General features: G+C 33.7%; 1 protein-coding gene across 4 annotated transcripts in view; it reads left to right on the forward strand.

Moving 5' to 3' along the window:
- ASCC3 (activating signal cointegrator 1 complex subunit 3) overlaps positions 1 to 20172 on the forward strand; it is a 274883-nt gene that overhangs the window by 69939 nt on the left and 184772 nt on the right. For all 4 annotated transcript variants that reach the window (XM_038176559.1, XM_038176561.1, XM_072036159.1 and 1 more), the window contains exons 9-10: positions 2312 to 2512; positions 2964 to 3104. In XM_038176559.1, the coding sequence (XP_038032487.1) occupies positions 2312 to 2512; positions 2964 to 3104 (342 nt within the window). The remainder of the gene's footprint in view (positions 1 to 2311; positions 2513 to 2963; positions 3105 to 20172) is intronic.

The raw sequence follows: 20172 nt of genomic DNA on the forward strand, positions 1-20172 counted from the left end.
GCTTCTTTAATACATATATTGCACTATGTAGAATTTTGTTAATTCAATTATGCAATTGCCAAACTTGTGTTTGAGTTTCCCGTCATATATCATTTATTATAAACACTATAAAGTGTTAATAAATAGCTTCTAAAACCAAACGAGTGGAATGGAATAGAAAAGAAAATATACAACTCTTTTCAAAGACTTGACAAGAAATTTCAAAATTAAGCAGCCAGGCAAATTACAAACTTAAAATCACCAAAGAGGCTGTAAAAACAGTCAGTTGAACCCTGATATCTCCAATGTTATCAGCAGGTCTCCAGGAAGCCCATTAACACTTTAAATAGTCTCATTCATAATGATGAAATAAAATTTGAAGAAAATACACCAAGTAAACATTATTTATATAAAACAATGCAAAGCAAATAAGATTTCCCCTGCAATCTTGCAAGCAAATTAGTCTGTAAAAGAATACTAGTTGTAAAGACTGTTTTAATCCTGAAATTCATCTACCAAAAGAATTAAAGAAACTTGATGAAAAGTCATAGAAGTATTGTATGTATTACGTACAATTTTTTCTTCAACAAAAACAACAGTTTAGAATAGGTATTTGAAAATATTTTAGATATGCATAGATATCTCAGTCTTAGAAATACAACTGCAAACCTTGATTTGAGTGAAACTTGTTTTTTCCGTCTTTTGTGAGTTTTCCACCTGAAAGTTTTGCTAAGACAATAGTACTGCTAAATTTAAATTTAAAAGTACCCCAGTTAAATAGAATATGTTGTTGCAGTGTTTTCATTGAGTTTTATATCAATTAAGGTTGCTTTTTTTTTTTTTTTTTTTAAGTTCTCTAGAGTAAAACTGTAATGGGCCAATCAGCAAATTTGTCATTCCTCCACATCTATAAGTAGAGCTTTATCATGTACTCTGAAAATGGTGTGTTAGAGTAAATTTGGAATTTGTATCTCAGCTTCTCACAATGCTAATACTAAGAAGTTGAAGCAAAATGGTAGACCTACTTTTTTGTACAATTAAATAAAATGGTTAATATAAATAGCAAAAAAAGCCCTCATTGCTAAGCTTACATTACTTGAGGTAGTAAGAAACTGGGTCTTGCTCAGATGATTTATTTTCTTCTGTAAAATAGTATTTGAAAGAATATTACTTACCATAGCAGATGTCTGTACATTGGCTGAAGAGCCTGTAATAACAGAAAGAGATCTTCAGAAGGTGCTTTCAGGACCGTTCCTTACAGTAATTCTGTACTTTTGTGGTTTCCTGCAATTAAAATAAAAACAGTAATTTTCAAAAATATCAGTAGTTTAATGTTTATTAGTAACAGCTATGCAGGTAATGAAATCTGTGGAAGAATGGAAATAATTCTGTTCTGCACTATCTTCCAAGTGTCTGTAAAAAGTAAATAAAAATGCAAATTTATTAGCAAATTAATATTTATCTCTTAAGGACCTTTGCTTCTGTTTCAAATGTTTTTAAGATCTTGAAATACAGGAATTGTACCTGTCCACAGCAGTTTTTTCTTAGCAAAAATCTTTTTTCAGAGAGACAAGAGGAACAAAGCAAATAATTTTTAAACTGAGTTTTCAATTTATAAGATTTAAATATGTACTAGACTGTAATGACTATAATCACCTATATTAACTAAATTTTTAATTTTTCAAAACATGCCTAAAGCTTATTTTGTATGTACAAGTTTTAAGTTCTCTACGGAGGATGTGATTTTATTTTTATTTTTTGTGCTATTGATTTAAACAGTTAAGATAGTAAGATGGATATTTCTTCAGAATCAGAGGAGGTCATTACTGTTTTTTTTGTCTGTCTGTATTTATATAATAAAATCTATTGCACAAAATTAATCACAAGCCATTTTAAAGACCATCTGTTCCTTCAGCAGGTTCCTGTGTATCACTGACTCCTTCTGTTGGAGTGGTCATAGTTTATCACCTTAGATTTAAAGACATATATTCTGTTACACTGACTATTGCTGCTTTCCTGATGTTTAATTATTAATAGTTAATTATTTTAATGTATATTAGTTTTGGTCCCAGACTTTTTATTAAGAATAAGTGAAATGATGAAATAGCATGTGAATGAAGATTTTAGTTCAATTTAAGAGAGATTTTCCTGCTACGTTTTGTTATTCTTAAAGATACAGAACTTGCAGAACTTGAGAACTGGAAGTGGTAGCCTCAGAATAAAAGGCTTGGAATAATAAAACTTGAGTTTGTTACCATGTGTTCTGTTTCTTATAATTACTACACATACATATGAAAAATACAAAAATAAATGTATTGATTGTTTTTAACAGATTGGACAGCTTGCTTTTAAAGGCATGAAAAGACTAAACCGAATCCAATCTATAGTTTTTGAGACTGCCTACAACACAAATGAGAACATGCTAATCTGTGCGCCCACTGGAGCTGGGAAGACCAACATTGCTATGCTGACAGTCCTTCATGAAATTCGCCAGCATGTTCAGCATGGTGTTATCAAAAAGGATGAGTTTAAGGTAAGAATTTAACGAACCAAATAACTGCTTCTTAACTTGTGAAGTAAAACCCATTATATGCAACATGAAATTGGGAATTTTCAAGAATATTATATTTTTCGAAGTTGAAGATAAGGCTAATTTTGATTTACTTCATTACTCTTAAAGCTTTTCTTTTTTCTGTTCTAAAAATCTTATTATGCAAGGCAGAAAGCTATGAAAATGTATTTAGCTTTGATGCAGAACCAATTTTCAAAGTGATGAGGCTATGTAAACAAAATCCATTGTTCTTTCAGCTGCCGCATGCTCATCCAACAAAGATAACTGCTTTTCATATATCACTATTAACGTTTTTCACTGTAAGTGCCTGGCATCATACTTCACAATAAGTTGTGATTTGTAATAGTTGCCATGAAACAAACGACATTGTGGGGTTTGCTCGTTTATCAAGTGAGTGTCCCTTTGGTTACAGATTGTGTATGTTGCTCCTATGAAGGCTTTGGCAGCTGAAATGACAAATTACTTCAGCAAGCGTCTTGAACCACTAGGTATTACTGTGAAAGAGTTGACTGGTGATATGCAACTGTCAAAAGGTGAAATTCTGCGAACACAGGTATGCTTAATATTTGAAAATATTGTTCTTCATACTTTCGTATTTTTCATAGATACGCCAGTGTTTTTCTTTAACTGTCATTATGAAAGTATTAGTGAAGCAACTGAAACATAATTACTGCATCTAATTATGTTGGTTATGTTCTAAAATGTAACATTTGAGAAGCAATTCAGAGCAATTAAAATGCTGATACATTTGAAATATCTTAAGCAATATGCTCATCAAACTTTGGGGGTTCTCCCATTTAGTTACACAGCTATGCCTTGAAATAGACCCTAGTGAGCCACTTCTGTATAAACTTTGAACATCATACCTGATTTCCAGCTTGTGAGCATTAGTGGATTATGCCTACCCTTTCAGAATTGTAAGACAAGAGTTGCATTTGCAAGAACATGACCTTCCTAAACTCAGATTTGGTGTTCTTTAATAACAGTATTTGAGAAGTTAAAAGTCTGGTTGGAAATGATAAGTTGAAAATACCTTAATAACACCTTAATAATATCATTGCAAATATATATGTGATACATACTTTCTTTAAAAAATAAAATTAAAAAAATGATAGGTTGCTGTAAATGGCTAATCTTACTTTTCCTCATTTGTTCATAAAAGGAAAAGTAAAAGGTATTACTAGGCTAAACCTTTGATCATTCATAGAAATTAATGAATTTTGAATTTTTAGCTTTGTAAATAGTATTGTCTAGCTGGAGATTTTTATATTTTAGCCGACATTTCTTGTCATATTAATTTTAGGCAAATGCTATCTGTGTCTGTGAAATATAACTTCCCCAAAATGCTAACTTTTTATCCGTTCTTAAATAGATAAAATGTCTTTGGTAGTTACTATCCTTCATTAAGACTAGAAAAATCTCTTTACATAGCAAGTAGATATATTTGTTTGTAGTTATTAATCAAGAGGGTTACTGCAGTAATCTACTTTGAAGTCCTGAATAACAGTCTTCGTCATTAGAATATCAATATGCATGCATATTGATGCATGAGGACAAAACAATGTGATAACCAATAAATAACAAACCCATATCTCTAAGTAAGAGCAATGTCGGAATTACTTTGAAACACCACCTGCCCAAAATTTATTTACATTTATTTATTTACAAGATGAAAAAGTTTTCAATAAAGACTTTTTAATAAATTAAAATATTTACCAAATTATAATTTCAAATTACTTCTGGTTCTTTTTTCCACAGTAGTTTTTGACTAGGGCACACAATCCAAAGATTTTAACAGTAGAAAGAGAGTATGTATAATCACTAGTAAAACTGAAGTGACCATAGAAAACCCTGCTCTGAACTACAATGATCTAAGAAGGGAATGAACATAGAACAGAAAAGTGCTGTTTTCCTAGTTTGCATCATAATTCATGAAACCTCACTGCATTACTCAAAATTGTGCTTACAACCAATAAAGAAGTAAGGAAAAGAAAAAGAATAGTAATTTCAGGTGTCATTAAGAAATATGGATGGAAAATGGTTCACAAAGTGAAAATGTTATTTATTACTTTAGCAATGGGAAAATATATTAATATATAAACAAAGTATTAATTTAGAGCATAGTTACATAGTAATTTAAGTTTAGCAAGAGACTGTTTCATCATGCTTTCCTATTTTAATCCAAAATACCACCCACTAATAGTATAAATATTAATTTTCTTTGGAGGAAGAGGTTAAATTAGATATTTGTACAAAAGTCTTGAAGAAATTGCAAGTTTTTTTTTTTTACCAAGTAAAAATCTTTTATTTTTTCATGCTACAGACAGATCCCATTGCTTTGAAATTCATCTTTTTCTGTGAAATTTATTCATCTTCTAATAGTTCCACGCTCTTTTTGTAGAAATAGGGATAGATACTATTCTGAAGTGTAGTGTGTAGTTTCAAGACTTGTTTTAGGAATTGAAATGGAAGATAAATGGTCTCCATAAGAGGAAGAATTTGGAAACTAGTATATTATTTGTGACAGATTTCCAAAGGAACTCTAATTAAAGTGTTGGTTAATTTCAGTTTTAGCTTTTTTACAGATCATAGTTTTGCTTCTCTGTTCTTTCAAATGTTGCAAAGGTTAGAAAGAAGAATATATATAAAGACCCAAAATGTTGGGACTGTGAAATGCTCGTTATTGTTGTTTATTTGTTTTATCTAGTCAGTGTTTCATTATTGTAGAAGATGCAGAGGAGAGAACCCAAGTCCAAGAGTTACAAGCATAGGTGCTGCTGTTGTTCATCCAGACTCTGGAGCCCAGCAGTGGGCTTTGTTTCATACCGGCTTATCACAGTACAGTGAAAATATCATGCCTTTCATAGACATTTAACTGAGGAAGGGGCACTGCCTTGTGCTGGATATTGTCTATTGCTCTTTGCCTATGTTTCCTATGAAAACTAATAAGCTTTCTTTCATCAACTATTGCACTTACACCACCTCTTACAGTCAGGTTCTTTTTGCTGCTTTTTGCCCCATATTAAATTTATTTTTACTTCAAAAGGTTTTTTGTGGTGGTGATGTGTTTTTGTTTATTTGTTTGTTTTTGTTTTGTTTTTTTCTATTTACTTGTCAGCCACTCTAATGTATAAATTTCTCAAACTGCTCCTGTTTCTTTATGATTTCTGTTATTTTGCCAGTTGTTACCCTGCTTTCTAACCTTTACTAGTCAAACTGATCAAGTGTCTCTGTTTAACAGTTAAGTAATTTTTCCTGAAGAATTAACCTTTAGCAGGAGGATACATGCTTACAATTTAAATACACAGGGATAGTACATACAGTTTTGGAGGATAAAAAACAGGAGTAGGATCATCAACTGAAGCAGATGTTGGCATTTCATGTTGGATCACTGTTTCAAAACATTGGAGGTTCACTTTCTAGGAGACAGAATGCCTGATCTAAATCTTCTGTGACTAGACTTTTACCTCTTTTTTGAGCAGTTAAATTTTCACCATCTTCGTTTTCATTCTCAAGTGAATCAAATCAGTCACAATGAACGATGGAAGAATGAGGTGATTGTCAGGTGTTAGTTAGAAGTAGAACTTCAGTGACAGTCCTGATAATTTTCTCCTTTCTTTCCATTCATCATGCTTCATCCTTCATTCTTTGTGTATTTAAATTTGTGTATTTTGTAAGTCATTACTTGCATCTGTTATGCTTATTCTGATGAGGAAAAATTGCTTTAGCTGACAAATTGCTAACTGTCTCACTTCCCAGGAATTCATCTTTAATTAATGGAGTCTGCTTACAGGAGTCTGTAGACTCTGCCTCTAGTTTCTCTACAGATATTTTTAAATATTGTAAAAGTTAGCAAGAAAGCATTTATAGTAGTATGCATGAGCTGATTTTGCTTCTATATTGTTCCTAGTATGTTTTCAATATTCTGTCATTCCAAAGCGTACTTCAGAACCCAACTTTTCTAAAGAAGTTGTGGTTGATGTTTTTTTTTTTTTTTTGCTTGTGGTGATTGACTTTTTTTTTTTTTCTTCAGTAATAAAATGTCCTTAAAGAAATCCAGATAATTGTTTTATTGACACTTCATACAGCCTTCTAGCCTTCTCCCTACATCATGGGCAATGTACTATTATTTATCTAGCTATAATATGAGGGAAGCTGGATAAAAAAATGGAAGGCCCAATTTCCCTTAATGTATCCGTGAAAATTAAGAGTAAATATTTAATGTGTCATTTTAATGTTTCAGACAAAAGAGATCCAGAGTCCATTACTAAATATTTTTTTTTTTACTTAAATGTTTCACTGAACCTGGGAACAGAAGAAAATGAACATACTACAAAAACTACTTACTACAGTACCTTACTAGCTATTGTACTAGTTCTGCTAAAGAGTTTATCTTACACTTCTTAAAATGTCTGTCTTTTTTCATGGTTTAAATAAAGATGCATTAAGTTTTCACTTTTCATTTAAAAAAAAAAAGTGTATTTCTCTGTAGTTTTTTTTCCTGTCAGTTTTTTCTCTAAGTATGTGTATATATTGACTTACTATTATCTAGCAATAACTGATGCTTAAATATCAGATAAACTACTAATGACATTAAGTGTACTTTAGCTGTGAATTATTGCTTGGGAAGTCGTTTTTGGTACATTAGTCTTAGTGTTTAAATGGAAAATACTAGAGAGTAATAATTGCGTCTTTTGCTGGGTAGCATTTGAGATAACACCAATTTGCGTTTTTTTCTTTGTTTTGTTTTTAAGACAAGGGATTATTTGGGTGATTGGTCCATTTGGACTTTTAAGTGTGTATATATACACTTAAAGCTACTTAAAAAACAGCTACTCTGTCTTTGTTTTGGGTAGTCTGGAAAATTATATAACAACTTCAAGATCAAGTTGTGGGCTTTCATATCATCTCTCTCTGTCTTTGTGTTTGCTACAAATATAATAGTAACAGTTATCTTCCAAAACTTCAGAGAATGCAACTAGAATTGGAGAAGTATAAACATGTAATGCAATCACCGAGTCTGAAGGCATTGTCCTTCACCAGCACATAAGCATATGTTTACTCTCAACTTTTACAAATATGTGGTAGCAGCTAGGGAGTTGCCAAAATATCTTCTGTCCTAAATAATGATTAACTTTAAAAGATTGTGGGCATAAAGAAACATGTATAAGATAATTTATCTTTAATGTTTTATACATACATAAAGAGAAACAAAATTAAGATCTTTGGCATAACCCAGTGGAAATTTATCAAAAATTACTTCTACCTGTATAAACCTTAATAATAATAAAACAGCCTTTTTTTTTTTTTTTTTTTTTTTTTTTTTTAAGGAAAGCTATTATACTGTTCTTCAATTTCTATGAATATTCCTCACTCTTATACTAGTACATCAGCAGTTTTGTACGAGATTTGTTACAGTATGATCCTTGTCTATGGTTAGGGTTTTAATTCAAATAAGTAACTGAGACTGACATTTTAGAGTTGAAATAAATTTTCTATCATACTTTTGCTTTACTTTGTGCTTCAGGCATGCAGATATAAGCCAAACATCTTTTACTGGGCCTGTGTCTCTTGCCTTGGAGGCTGTCAGCCTCCAAGCCTTGCTCACTAGAGATACATCTTAATGTTAGGGCCAGATTATCCATGCTTCCTCTGTTGCTAAAATTACGTACTAGCTGATAAACAAATCTGGTCAACAGCTGAAAGCAGGCTAATTTACCCAGTCTATAAACCTCTCTGTATCTCTGTTCCTTCCTTCTCATATTCTTGGAGTTAAGGGGATTCAGGGAGCAGGAGGATCAAGAGAAGGAAATTTATTATCTTTTAAATAAATATGTGAAAATGAATCAAACTATTGTGTTGTAATTCTCCCATTTCTGCCCTATTGAATACTTTTTCGTTTATAACTCTTGAAATATAGTTTTATAGTAGGAGGTGTTTCCATTTTTTTTGTTCTTGTTGATCAAAAAATAATCTTGCAGAAAGCAAGAGCAAAATATATTATTATATTTCCTGTAGCATTTACACATTGTTAAAGTACTTGAGGTTCAAAAAAATAAAAATAAAAATGTATGCTTTTATGGAAGTACAAGGCAGTACCTGTCAACGTGGGCCTGCCAACCTTCACAGAGACAGGCATTTCTAAAATTTTAGTTTTTTGCATGCCTCCAACTACCTCTGCTTTTTTTTTTTTTTAAATCATGGATTTGATGATAAAAATTAATTCCCTGCCTAGTGGAAGAAAAGGGGTGCTGGAAACAAAATGTGTATCTGATCTTACTTTGCTTCCAACTTAGTGTTTTTAAACATTTCTGTTTAATGCAGCTAGGAAGTAGAAACCAACTTCATAAACTTTTGTAACTTTACAACTCTGGAAAAATTTCAAGATATTTAAATAATTCAAATCTGGAGCTTAAATTTGTAGTGTCCTGCATAAATGAAATATGCCGAGGCATAAAGTGGAAGATTAGACCTTCAGTCAGTCCAGTTTAGCTAAAAAAATAAAATATTAAAAAATAGGTGATGGGGAAAGAAAGTTGTTAAACCTGACTTGCTTTATCAGGCAGCAACTGTCATGTGTTCCCTGCTACTTAGCCTGTTTAAGGTAAAGTTGCTTTCAGAGTTGATTTCTCTTTCTCACAGTTTATGTAAAAAATATCTTAAGGTTTGGCTAAGAAACAATCCTTCAAAGCTTTAGGTTTGAGAAGTAATAGCACTTTCATTTGCCAAGTGCTGAATATGTTGAAGAGCTTGAAAATATGAATGATTTCCAAGATGCCAATTAAGGAGAAAAAAAAAATCACAAACTAAACAGTTCTGAGGCATCAATGCCCAGATGCTGGCAGGGGGCTGCAGGGCTCCTCTGTGAGGAGAGGCTGGGGCTGCCCCATGCCACTCACCATGGCCCATGGCCCAAGGACCATGCCACGGCCCTTGGTCCACAGGTATTCTGGAGCAGTGTGTTTCTGGGGGACTGAAGCCCACAGAAAGGATCCACACTGGAGCAATTTGTGTAGGACTGTATTCTGTGGGATGGACCCCACACTGGAGCAAGGGAAAAGTGTGAGGAAGAGACAGCAGTAACCAAGTGTTAAGTACTGACCAAAGCCCCCATTCCCCATCACTTTGCACCACTTGGTGCATCAGAAGGTAGAAGAGTTGAAACGAAGTGGGGAAGTTGAGCCTGGGAAGAAGAAGGCTTAAGAGGAAGGGTGTTTTAAGGTTTGTTTGGTCTGTGTTTCTATCCTACTCTCTTTTAAATTGGCAATGGATCAAATTAATCTTCCCCAAGTCAAGTCCGTTTTTGCCTGTGACAGTAATTGGTAAGTGGCCTCCCTGTCTTCATCTCAGCCCGCAGGCTTTTCTATCTTATTTTCTCTCCCTGTCCTGTTGAAGAGGGGGAGTGAGAGAGTGGCTGGATGGCCATCTGGCAGACAGGCAAGGCCAACCCAGAACAAATGGAGTTGTAGTCTTAGGTGGTGTTTTGTGTTAGTTTGTTTGTTTTTTAATTGAACTTAGTTTTAGCTGATTTTTAAATTAAATGTGCTTGTAGAAATTTTAGCTTTGATATTTTAAATCCAAGATAAATATTTTATTACCTGATTGCAAGTTTTATATAGCTGTGTTTTTCTATTTTAGCTATCTATTTATACTAAAAATAAGACTAGTTTAGAACAAAAGGGCAGTTGTTATTGAAGAGCATGAGTAATACAACAGTACTGATAAGTGTTTTTGAAAACAGCAGTGTTGCAAATGAAAAGAGAATTTGTGTATGCTGCATTTGCATTGGCAAATACATTTGTCTGATTACTGCACAGAAAGCTTTTCTTGAGGAGAGGAAATAGCCCGAAGGACTGAATGTATTTTGACATCTCAAAGATTAGCTGATTAATTGTACTTGTGATGGCAAAGCAGAAGTGAGAAGTGAAGCAGAGACCACAAAAGCATCAAAGCTGAATAGGGCAAGCAGTTCTGAGAACAGCAAATGGCATCAGGACCTTTCAGTAATATGGATGATCAGTGTGATAGATTCTGTCAGCTGATAGACTGTGATATTAAGTCATGAAGGCTTTATTCCCTGTTGGAATCTGATACTAATAAAATGGAATAATGCTTTTTTCTTAAGTTCTTATCTGTAATATAAAACTAATCAAGTCTGAAACTATTTGAAGCAAAAGAGGGCTATAAGCTTGGTGCTTTCTTTTTCATCTACAGCTTGCTTTTTCTTATACTCTTTTTCTCATTTCCTGCACATTAATAAGGTATAGAGATGGTTGTGGGTAAAAGCAAATAGTGAACTTGATTCCTGCTGCTTTTTTTTTTCCCTGTGGAAATAAAAAATACATAAATTTTGTTAATTTTTACTGTATTATATTCTGATATCCATGTATATATGTGCTTTCCATTTCATGTATATAAAAAGTCCACTGTTAGATCTTATGTGCGTAATAAAGAGGTTTTTTATGGCTACCCATTTCATGTGCTTTTATGCTTATATGTAACCAGAAATTAGGACATCTCTGCATTAGGAAAAAAGGATAAATTTTTGCACTTAGGCACTGGCAAAAAATTAGTGATGACAGAATTATCACTAAATCATGTTAGACATGAAGGATTTCTTTTTGACTGCTTGACCTATTTAGCATATAAGTAGGTTGAATTGTGATAAATGTGATAAATCCACATAAATAATAACGTAAATGTCCACTTCTTCCAATAAAAAGGATTTTTTGTATAAAAAAGAAATCTTGAAAAACAAGAGTTATTGTTTTAAATACTAGTTTTTGTAACATTCTTTCTGTCTATTTCATAGGTTTTGGTAGGAATTAAAAAGTTTTCTGCAGGTGGCCTTTCAGGGAGCATTTAATAAAGACATCAAATTTGGGAGAATCTTTTTTTTTTTTTTTTTTTCCTGAGATTGTCAATTGTTACCCCATTCATATTACCATATCATTTTGTGAAGACAATAATCCACCAAAAATACTTCATATAATTCAGCATATGCAATCTCAGATGCTTCCTTTTTACTTCATCACTAACTTTTTTCCTTCACATCTGGTATATTTTGTCTGTCTTTAGGCACTTGGACTTTAATCTCCAATTAAATGCTATTGTTTTTTTTGCTTGCAGTTATTGAATGCAGCTGTATTACTGCTGCCTTTAGATACCAGTCTGTTTCCTTCCTGGAACAAAGTGGTTCATTGCTCTGGAAACTTTGGATGCTTTAGATACAATAAAATCTACTTTTTTCTTTCATTGGGTTTAGTGTGGAAGAGGATAAACTGTCATTTAGTGACCAACAGAAGTGATCCAGAGATTATAAAGCTCACAGGTACAGAGAAGCCCTCCTCTTTTCAAGTTCTTCATTTCAAAACAGTTGAGCCTAGTTAATATTCCAGTATGACTAGAATGAAAACTAGTGCTGAATTCAGTGCACACCAGTGGCTGCAGGAGCAGAATATCCTCTTTTGATCAGCATTTGGATGGGGAGATATTACTTTTCAAATGACATCAAAATCTAATACAAAAAAAAAAAAAAGAGAGAGAGAAAAAGAGGAAAGGACTAGCCTCTGTTTCTGACAAAAGTATCAGAGTATTTCTCAGTAGTACTATCATGCTAAAAGAAAATTTCCTTTCTTCTGAATTTTCAAATTAACATCTTTTTAAAATAAGCCTATCTACATTTAAATGAGATGAAAAAAAAAAAAAAAAAAAAAAAAAAACACTTTTCAAATGAGTTAAATATACCAAAATGTTTTGAACAAAAATTTATATAGCTGACTCATGTTCAACAAGAACAGATGTTGGATTCTGTTCCTGGCATGGGGCAATCCTGGATGAACCTATAGACTGGGGGGCAAGAGGCTGGAGAGCAGCCATGCGGAAAGGGATCTGGGGATTTTGCCTGATGGAAAGCTCAGTATGAGTCAACAGTGTGCCCTGCTGGCCAAACGGGTGCATTAGGCACAGCATAACTAACTGGTCGAAAGAAATGGCCTATTGTATGCAGCATCAGCGTGGCCTCACTTCGAGCACTGTGTGCAGGTTTGGACTCCATACATAAGCAGGATATAAAAATATTAGAATGTGCCCAAAGTAGGGTTAGAAAGATGGTGAAGGGACTAAGGTGCCTAATATAAGGGCTTTATATAGGGCTTTTACATAGGGCTATACTTGGTTTGTTCAGCTTACAGAAGGGGAGGATGAGGGGTGTCCTCATTGCTCTTTAAAGTTCCTCATGAGGAGGAGCGGAGTGGTAAGTGCTGATCTCTCTCACCTAACTGGTGACAGGACACAAGGGAATGGCTTAAAGGTGCTTCAGGGAAGTTCAGATTGGACAGGAAAAAGCTCTTCACTGAGAGAGGGTGGTAAAGCACTGGAACAAGCTTTCCAGGTGACTGATCATGGCCCCAAGCCTACAGTTCTTTAAGGAGCATTCGGATCTAGGATTTGGATCCTAGATCTGTTGGTTAATTCTTAAGTTGCCCTGTGTGGAGTACAAGTTGGACTCGATAATCCTTATGAGTCCCTTCCAACACAGGATGGTCTATGATTCAGTGACTCAAGAAACATCACAATCTCTTCATGCAATATGATTTCTATATCCCAAAGTCATCTTCACCTCACTCTGTCATCTCCTTATGGGTCGTCTTCATTTCGGAATGCTGAAGTCTGAAAAATAAAATCTTACTTCTGGCTTCATTTTCCATGCTACCTTTAGGGTAAATTGTGCATTAAAAAACACTATCCAAGAGGCAGTAAGCTTTGATGGAATTACACAGGCTGTTGCATATCTTTTTTCTGCCTTTTAAAATGTTTTCTGTAAATATTAAATACATTTCTTGATTAGTGTCAAGTTCTGAATACAAGACTTAAAATCAGAAGGCATTTATATACAAATATCTGCTGTGTTGTGTTTGATTTGAAGATTTGAAATGCTGCTTTTCAAGGTCCTGATCTTATCAGTCACTTCACCAGTAAGCAATGCACACTCCCATTTTATAGCAAAATCGTGGTCAGTAACATCCAGCTCCTTACCTGGGTTGAGTTTATTCTGCTTGGATTTTGGAAGGATGAAGTGGAATCCCAAAAGGTTTTTGATGGATAAACAGAGGTAGAGGAAAAAAAAAAGAAGTTTTTTTGTTTTTTTTTTTTGTTTTTTTCTACAACTGTCCCCCTCAGAGTTCCAGAATAGGGAATAACAAAAGGGAAATTAAGAGAAAACCTGGATTAGGTGATCCTGCCATTGGGTTTGGTAAATCACTAGGATCTGAAGCTGGAGAACATACTTAAAGTGAGCACTTGCTCACTACATAGTACCACTATGCCCATCCAACTCACCTCAGGAACACTTGAGTTTTAAATTTTTTAACCTTGTATTAGTTGACCCTTTAAAGACAAGGAAGGAGTTTTTCCCTGAGTGCCACTTTTATGAAGTATATGGCTTTTCCACAGTTTTCTCTTTTCCTTTCTTCAACTTGGGGAAATTACAATTAAGTAGGTTTAAAAAAAAAAAAAAAAAAAAAAGACTGATGGTAAACAGCAGAGAGGCATTTGGGGAGGCATGTAATGTTCAGAGCCAAACCTCTTTTCCTGAATTCTTTAGCTCTCAGAAATGAAGGCAGGAGCTCTGTGACTTCACACATAGGATTCTTGGTTGTCACCTATAATGAAAATGATTAAGAAATTAACTTTTGTTTATACAGGGATTTTGGGGTAATTTTTCAGTAGGTTCAGCTGATAAGTTTTTTGCTTAGTTGAATTGTTGTCTGCATTCAATCTTTTGTTTCTGTTGCTGGGACAATTCCATTGTTTTGTCAGGCTGATGTTACCAGCCTGTCCCTTCAGCATTGTATTCTTTTCTTTTCCTTTGGCATCGCTCTTCCAATACACTAGTGGTATTGTTGGAAGCCTTTCTGATTTACTGTTGTCCCATTAATATATGTGCCTATGACAGCTAAGATTTTGCCAAAGGGGAAAAAGTACTTATATGTGATCAAATGGTAGCAGTTTAGATAAAAAATGGTAGTAATTTGTAAGGAACTGGAGGTGCTGCCTGTGACCTAAATTAATTTCTAGATTTATGACAGAATCCATCTTGATTTTACTAAAATCAAGTTTCCATGCTTTGAAAATTAGAATCACTACTCCAAGACATTAATTTAAACTTTATTTGAAATAATTTATTCTTTCAAATAGACAGGTATAGTTGTTTATTATACTACATGCCTACTTGCCTGCAATTACTACATAATCTGTAGTATTTTAATACAGCCTTTGAGTAATCTACTTTATGTTTGATAATCAAATGCCATATATTCTGATAAAAAGGTATAATTGGCATTCTTTGGTATGACTCACTTGGCTAAAATCCTTGTTTAGATTTGGTTGGAAAATGGGAGTTAATTTTTGTTTTAGCAAAAAAATTTAGTTGAAGTGATGCCAAATAAAATTACAGTAATTTTGAACAACAGGGAAAAATGTTCAGTGTGTTCTGTAGTTAAAGTATATAGGATTTTATTTGTAATTGCATTCTTTGTTGTGTTCACTTTTATTGGAAGTAATTATATTCATGCCTGACTTAGCTCCGTTTCCTTCCAGTTTTTCTAAACTGCTTTGGAACCAGTTTGGGATGTTGGAGTTTTTTATTTTTTTAATGAACTTATATAACTTTTTGGTATTGTACTTCAATGTATGTATGAAAATACAAAGTTTTCAATTTGGATGAAGAGCCCTTGCTATAAGTATATAATTTCTTTCCTCCAGTGCCCACATTTTTTCATTTACTTCAAGCTTTATCAGAATAAATTCATTTTAAATATATCTGTACTTGAAGCACTTGCATTAATCACTGTCTCTGCAGAGGTTTGATATTACAGTGGAACTTTAAAAGTACTAGTGTACAAATATAAGAAAAATAATTGTGCTTTGGATACATCTTTGATCCAGACTGCAACTGAATATATTGAGAGGAAGGCTGTTGCTCTTTGGTTGTATGGCTAAGACCAACAGTGTCACCTGCAGGTGAATCAAGTAAATTTCTTAATTTTTTCAAGTGGAAATCTCAGACACACATCACTTATTGAAAATGGGAAGATCTGACTGAATAACTTTCTAATGAACATGTTAAATCAATCTACTCCTTATTCCTGTAATGAAACTAATTGCAAATATTTCATGATTGCATAAAATTATTTTTTAATAAGTGCCTGCAGAAAAAAATCTTAAAATCATTCTTCTCAATAAAGTCTTTTTTATATGAAATATTCTGTCCATTTACCACTTAAAATCAGGCAATACGGAAAACGCCTGTGATTTATGACATTAAAAATTATTTACTATATATTTTTTGTATATGTGAAAATTAAATGTTTATTGATGGTTCATCTCCATTCTGCTAGAATATTGCGGAAATGAATAACAAAGTAAAATGTCAAAAGTATTGCATTTAGATTTTTAAAAATTTCAAATAAAGAAAAAAAAATCTGGTGTTAATATCTGTTGCATTTGAGTAACAGATATAATAGTCTAAGAGTAGTGTTGTACCTATACAAATTAAAATTTTGTTTAAGTAGAATGTTATACAAATTGTATTTATGTTGAGAGGACTGCTGTCCTTCAGTCATTTTCTTGAGGCTTCAGCATCTTCTGTCTCTGTTACTAGGTTTGTAATTGATAGGACAACATTTTTAAAAATAGGTCAGATGCCTTGACTTTTGAATGACCAGGACCAACTGAATTAATTTGTCTTGACCTTAACATGAGTGATATTAGTTGTATTATTACAACACAGTGATCATCCAGAGGCTAGTGAACCGCATGTAAATTGCAAAATACTTGTAATGTTTTAAGCTATATTGCGAGTACTACTAGGGTACCTGATGGTAGGGAGAAACAAGCCCAGCTGGAGGTGCTAAGTTTCTCTCCCAGTTCTTCAGTGGAGTGCTGAAGCTATTAGGAGAAGTTGCTTTTGAATTTCCTGTACCTTATAAGTCACTCAGGTATAGTGTGTGTGTGTATGTATATAAATATATCAGTCTTGTGGAGTCAGAGCATTGAACAATTTGAACAGCTTTGTGTAGACCATCAAGTGTTGGCTAGTCAGCTCATAGTGTATAGAAACTTGGGTAGTAAGTGGTTACCTTACATGAGATTCAGCAGTATTTTAAGCCTGTTTCTTGAGTCTTTGTAGTTTGGGTTTATACTGGTTAGAGTTTATTTGCCATATAGATAGTATTTTAGATAGTATCAGCCAAACCAAAGGTTACTTCATGTCAAAGGCGTAGTACTCAGCACAAAATTTCTTCCACTTATTTAGTCCTGTTTTAGTACATTTCAGGCAGTCCATCTTAGTTGCCAAGTTGTTTTTGCTGCTACATCCCTCGAAAAAAACATATTCATTTGGTAACCTGGTAACCTTGGTAATGGGGAGAAGAGTTCCTAATGTAGCAGAACATTTCAAAGAGTTTTCATTCAGTTGTGTACTGATAAGTAAATTGGATTGTAATTGTAGTAAGTGCAGATAGCTTAATGTGTTTGTCGTGCAGTATGATTCTTGAGATTTTACAGTTTTATGCAGAACATAGTCTTAGCTTAAAGTGCTTCAGAAGGTGCAGTGTGTGTAAGGGTATGATTCTTAAACTGTTATAGTGACCAGAAAAATGATCTCGTGTTGAAAACTGATCAAATAGCATATTAATGCAATATTTTACACTCTGCTGTAAATCACTTAACGAGGATATGACACTGATCAAATAAGATACTTAAATACTTTATCTCAAGATGGAGGCTTTTAGCCTTTCAGAGTCTAGTGATTCTGTGAAATTGTTATTGCTAGTTGATGCCTCCAAGCTCAGAAGTTGTTCATATCAATGAGCACTACAGGTCAAGCAAAAGTAGCAGGAGGTTTGCAGGACAAAACACAAACATAAAAAGGAAGCATATTAGAGGTGGATGCAGGGACAGGAGACCTGGAAGGAATGTCATTGTTCTTCGAGTATGAAGAGGTGGGGTTAGGGAAGTCAAAGACCATGTGGCAAGGTTAAAGGCAACGAGGAAGTCTTCTATAGGTATATTCTTGGCAGCAAATGGAAGATGGGAAAACGTGGGCTGGCTGCTAAAATGGGGTAAGGGAACTGATGATAAAGGACACGTAAAAGGTTGAAGTACTTCATGTCTTCTTTGCTTCAGGCTCTGTTGTTAGGACCAACTTTCAGCAATTCCTAGCTACTGAGAGAAATGGGCTGGAGGAAGAACACTTAACACATGGTGGAAGACAGTCAGGTTAGGGCTTCCTGGTACAAGGCAGACAGGCACATGAAGGAGTCTGTCACGGGGACACGAATGTGTTAAAGGACAAGAACATTTGACATAGGAGAGGTAGAACAAGCTGGGGTCATTCAGTCTAGAGATGAAAATGCTCAGAGATATGTGGTCAGTGTGTATGGTACAGGTACGTGGTACCTGATGTGTGGGTTTAAAAAAGACTGAGCCAGACCTTCACGGCAGCGTTCAGTGAAAGGACAAGAGGCAACAGGCACAAATTATGATACAGAAAATTCTGTTTAAGCATAAGAATACTTTCCTGTGAGTGTGGTCAGCCATGAAACAGTTGGTCTAGAGAGGAGGTGGAGTCTTCACCTCAGAGATACTCAAAATCCAACTGGATGCAGTCATGAGCAGTTTGTTCTTAGTGACCCTGTTTTAAGGAAAGGAGGTGGACTGGCAGATTTCTAGAGGTGCCTTCTCACTTCTTGTGAACATCAAAATTAGTCTATTTTGATGGAATTGCCTATGTGATATTTGCTCTATGTATCAATAAAATATGAGCAAGGAACTATTTTAGACACCATTTTGCCTGCTAAAGTGTTCCATGCAGTTTTTCCTCTTTAATGATGAAAGATATTATTTTGTCAAGCAAATTTCAAATTTTCTTTTCCAGTGATGGAAGGTTAATAAGCAGTGTGCTTTTCATGTTTTTGTGTGCAAAATTAAGACTGGAAAATCATTAAAATAAATTGTCTAAATGTTAAATTCTAAAGTGCAATGAATCTTAATAAGTAAAAATAAATAATGCCTCAACTGGAGTTCTTAAATTAACGGCAAAAAATCTGAATCTGAATTACTTCATGGTATGAACTAATTACTCATCTTCATATGAATAATTATATTAATTTATTAAAAACACCAAATAAAATATTATTGTAGGATGCTTTCTCTGGGGCTTTTTTTGGCATTGAGAATGCCAGTAGAACTTGTAGGGAGCTACTTACAGAAATATATTTTTCAGTAGTGTCTATTATCATTAATATTTTATCTATGAAGTACTTGGAAGAATGATTTACTTTCGTTGGTTTTAATGGCCTTTTATAACTAAAAGGGTTCTGTGCAAAAGAAATCCACATCTATAAAATTACTAACTGCTTTGCGCTTCCAAATACTTTTTTAAGCACTGTAAATTTTACAGGATAAAAAAGCAGTCTTTTATAGTTAATGCAAATGATGCATTAAGTTAGACCCTTCTCCCAGAGTACAATTTAAAGGTACTCAGAAGTCCAATTATCTTTGATTTAGCTGTAAAAATTGCAGAATAACAGCTGTGCCTGCTGAGTGAATATTCCTCTGCAAAAAGATAGCTTATTTGAGTAGCGTTGAGGACAGGTTTCTGAGGAAATGTTTGCCTCTTTTGGCTCTCTTTCAAATTTTACAGCTTCTGGTCAGTTGAAAATGCAACAGACTTGAAGTAAGTTACAAAACGACATCAAAGCAATTTAGAATTTATTTCCTCTAAGTTGTCATTTTGCATGTTAGAGCGTATTTTGGGTTGTTTAGCATTTATTTTGGCTGTGGAACAAAAGAAAAAACACTTCAGACTTCAAATTAATACTTACAAATACTGCAGATAATCTTACAATATATGACTCCATCTAAAAGTACAGACTTTTCTATACTCTATTACAAACATATTTTAAAGAATATCCTAAAGAATCTAACTTGCCTTCGCATGCAATACCTAAGCACGCTCTACTTTACTATAGAATTAAAGCATATTCAATATTAGTATGGAGTATGTTTTATAAGTAAAGCATATATTCATAGCATATTAAATTATTCATATAGAGTATAATTAGAATATGTGTTTAGAAGTGAAATTTGAAGGATGTTTTTTAATTGAAGTGTTGAGGACATTTGCCTTAGTGTGAATGCATCATTAAGTGCAGTTATGTACACTAAGCTGATATTAAAACCGTAAAAATTAGGACAAGCGTTAATCTAACCTGTCTTTTTTGCCAAAATAGATGTGATACATATATTCCACCATTGGTCTAATATGCTTTTACAACATCCTAATGACAGAGCTTTCCTAAACTTCCTGATGAATCTCCCTCAGGAGATTCACTTTTTTTTTTAATGTAGTTTACAAAAACCTATTGTAAACCTAAGTCATACTCAAATTTTATTATCGCTTCCCATTTCTGAATGTCCATCTTCCCCAGCCACTGCTGCTCGCTTTTTGAAGACTTTCAAAGTTGTAGTTATCTGTGTTCAGTCCTTATTATTTAGTCTAAGCATCAATTCATGTAAATTTTTCTTAAATGTTATGCTTCATTTACATTTAGTCA

The sequence above is a fragment of the Anas platyrhynchos genome, chromosome 3, assembly GCF_047663525.1.
Source record: "Anas platyrhynchos isolate ZD024472 breed Pekin duck chromosome 3, IASCAAS_PekinDuck_T2T, whole genome shotgun sequence".
NCBI classification, from domain to species: Eukaryota; Metazoa; Chordata; class Aves; order Anseriformes; family Anatidae; genus Anas; species Anas platyrhynchos.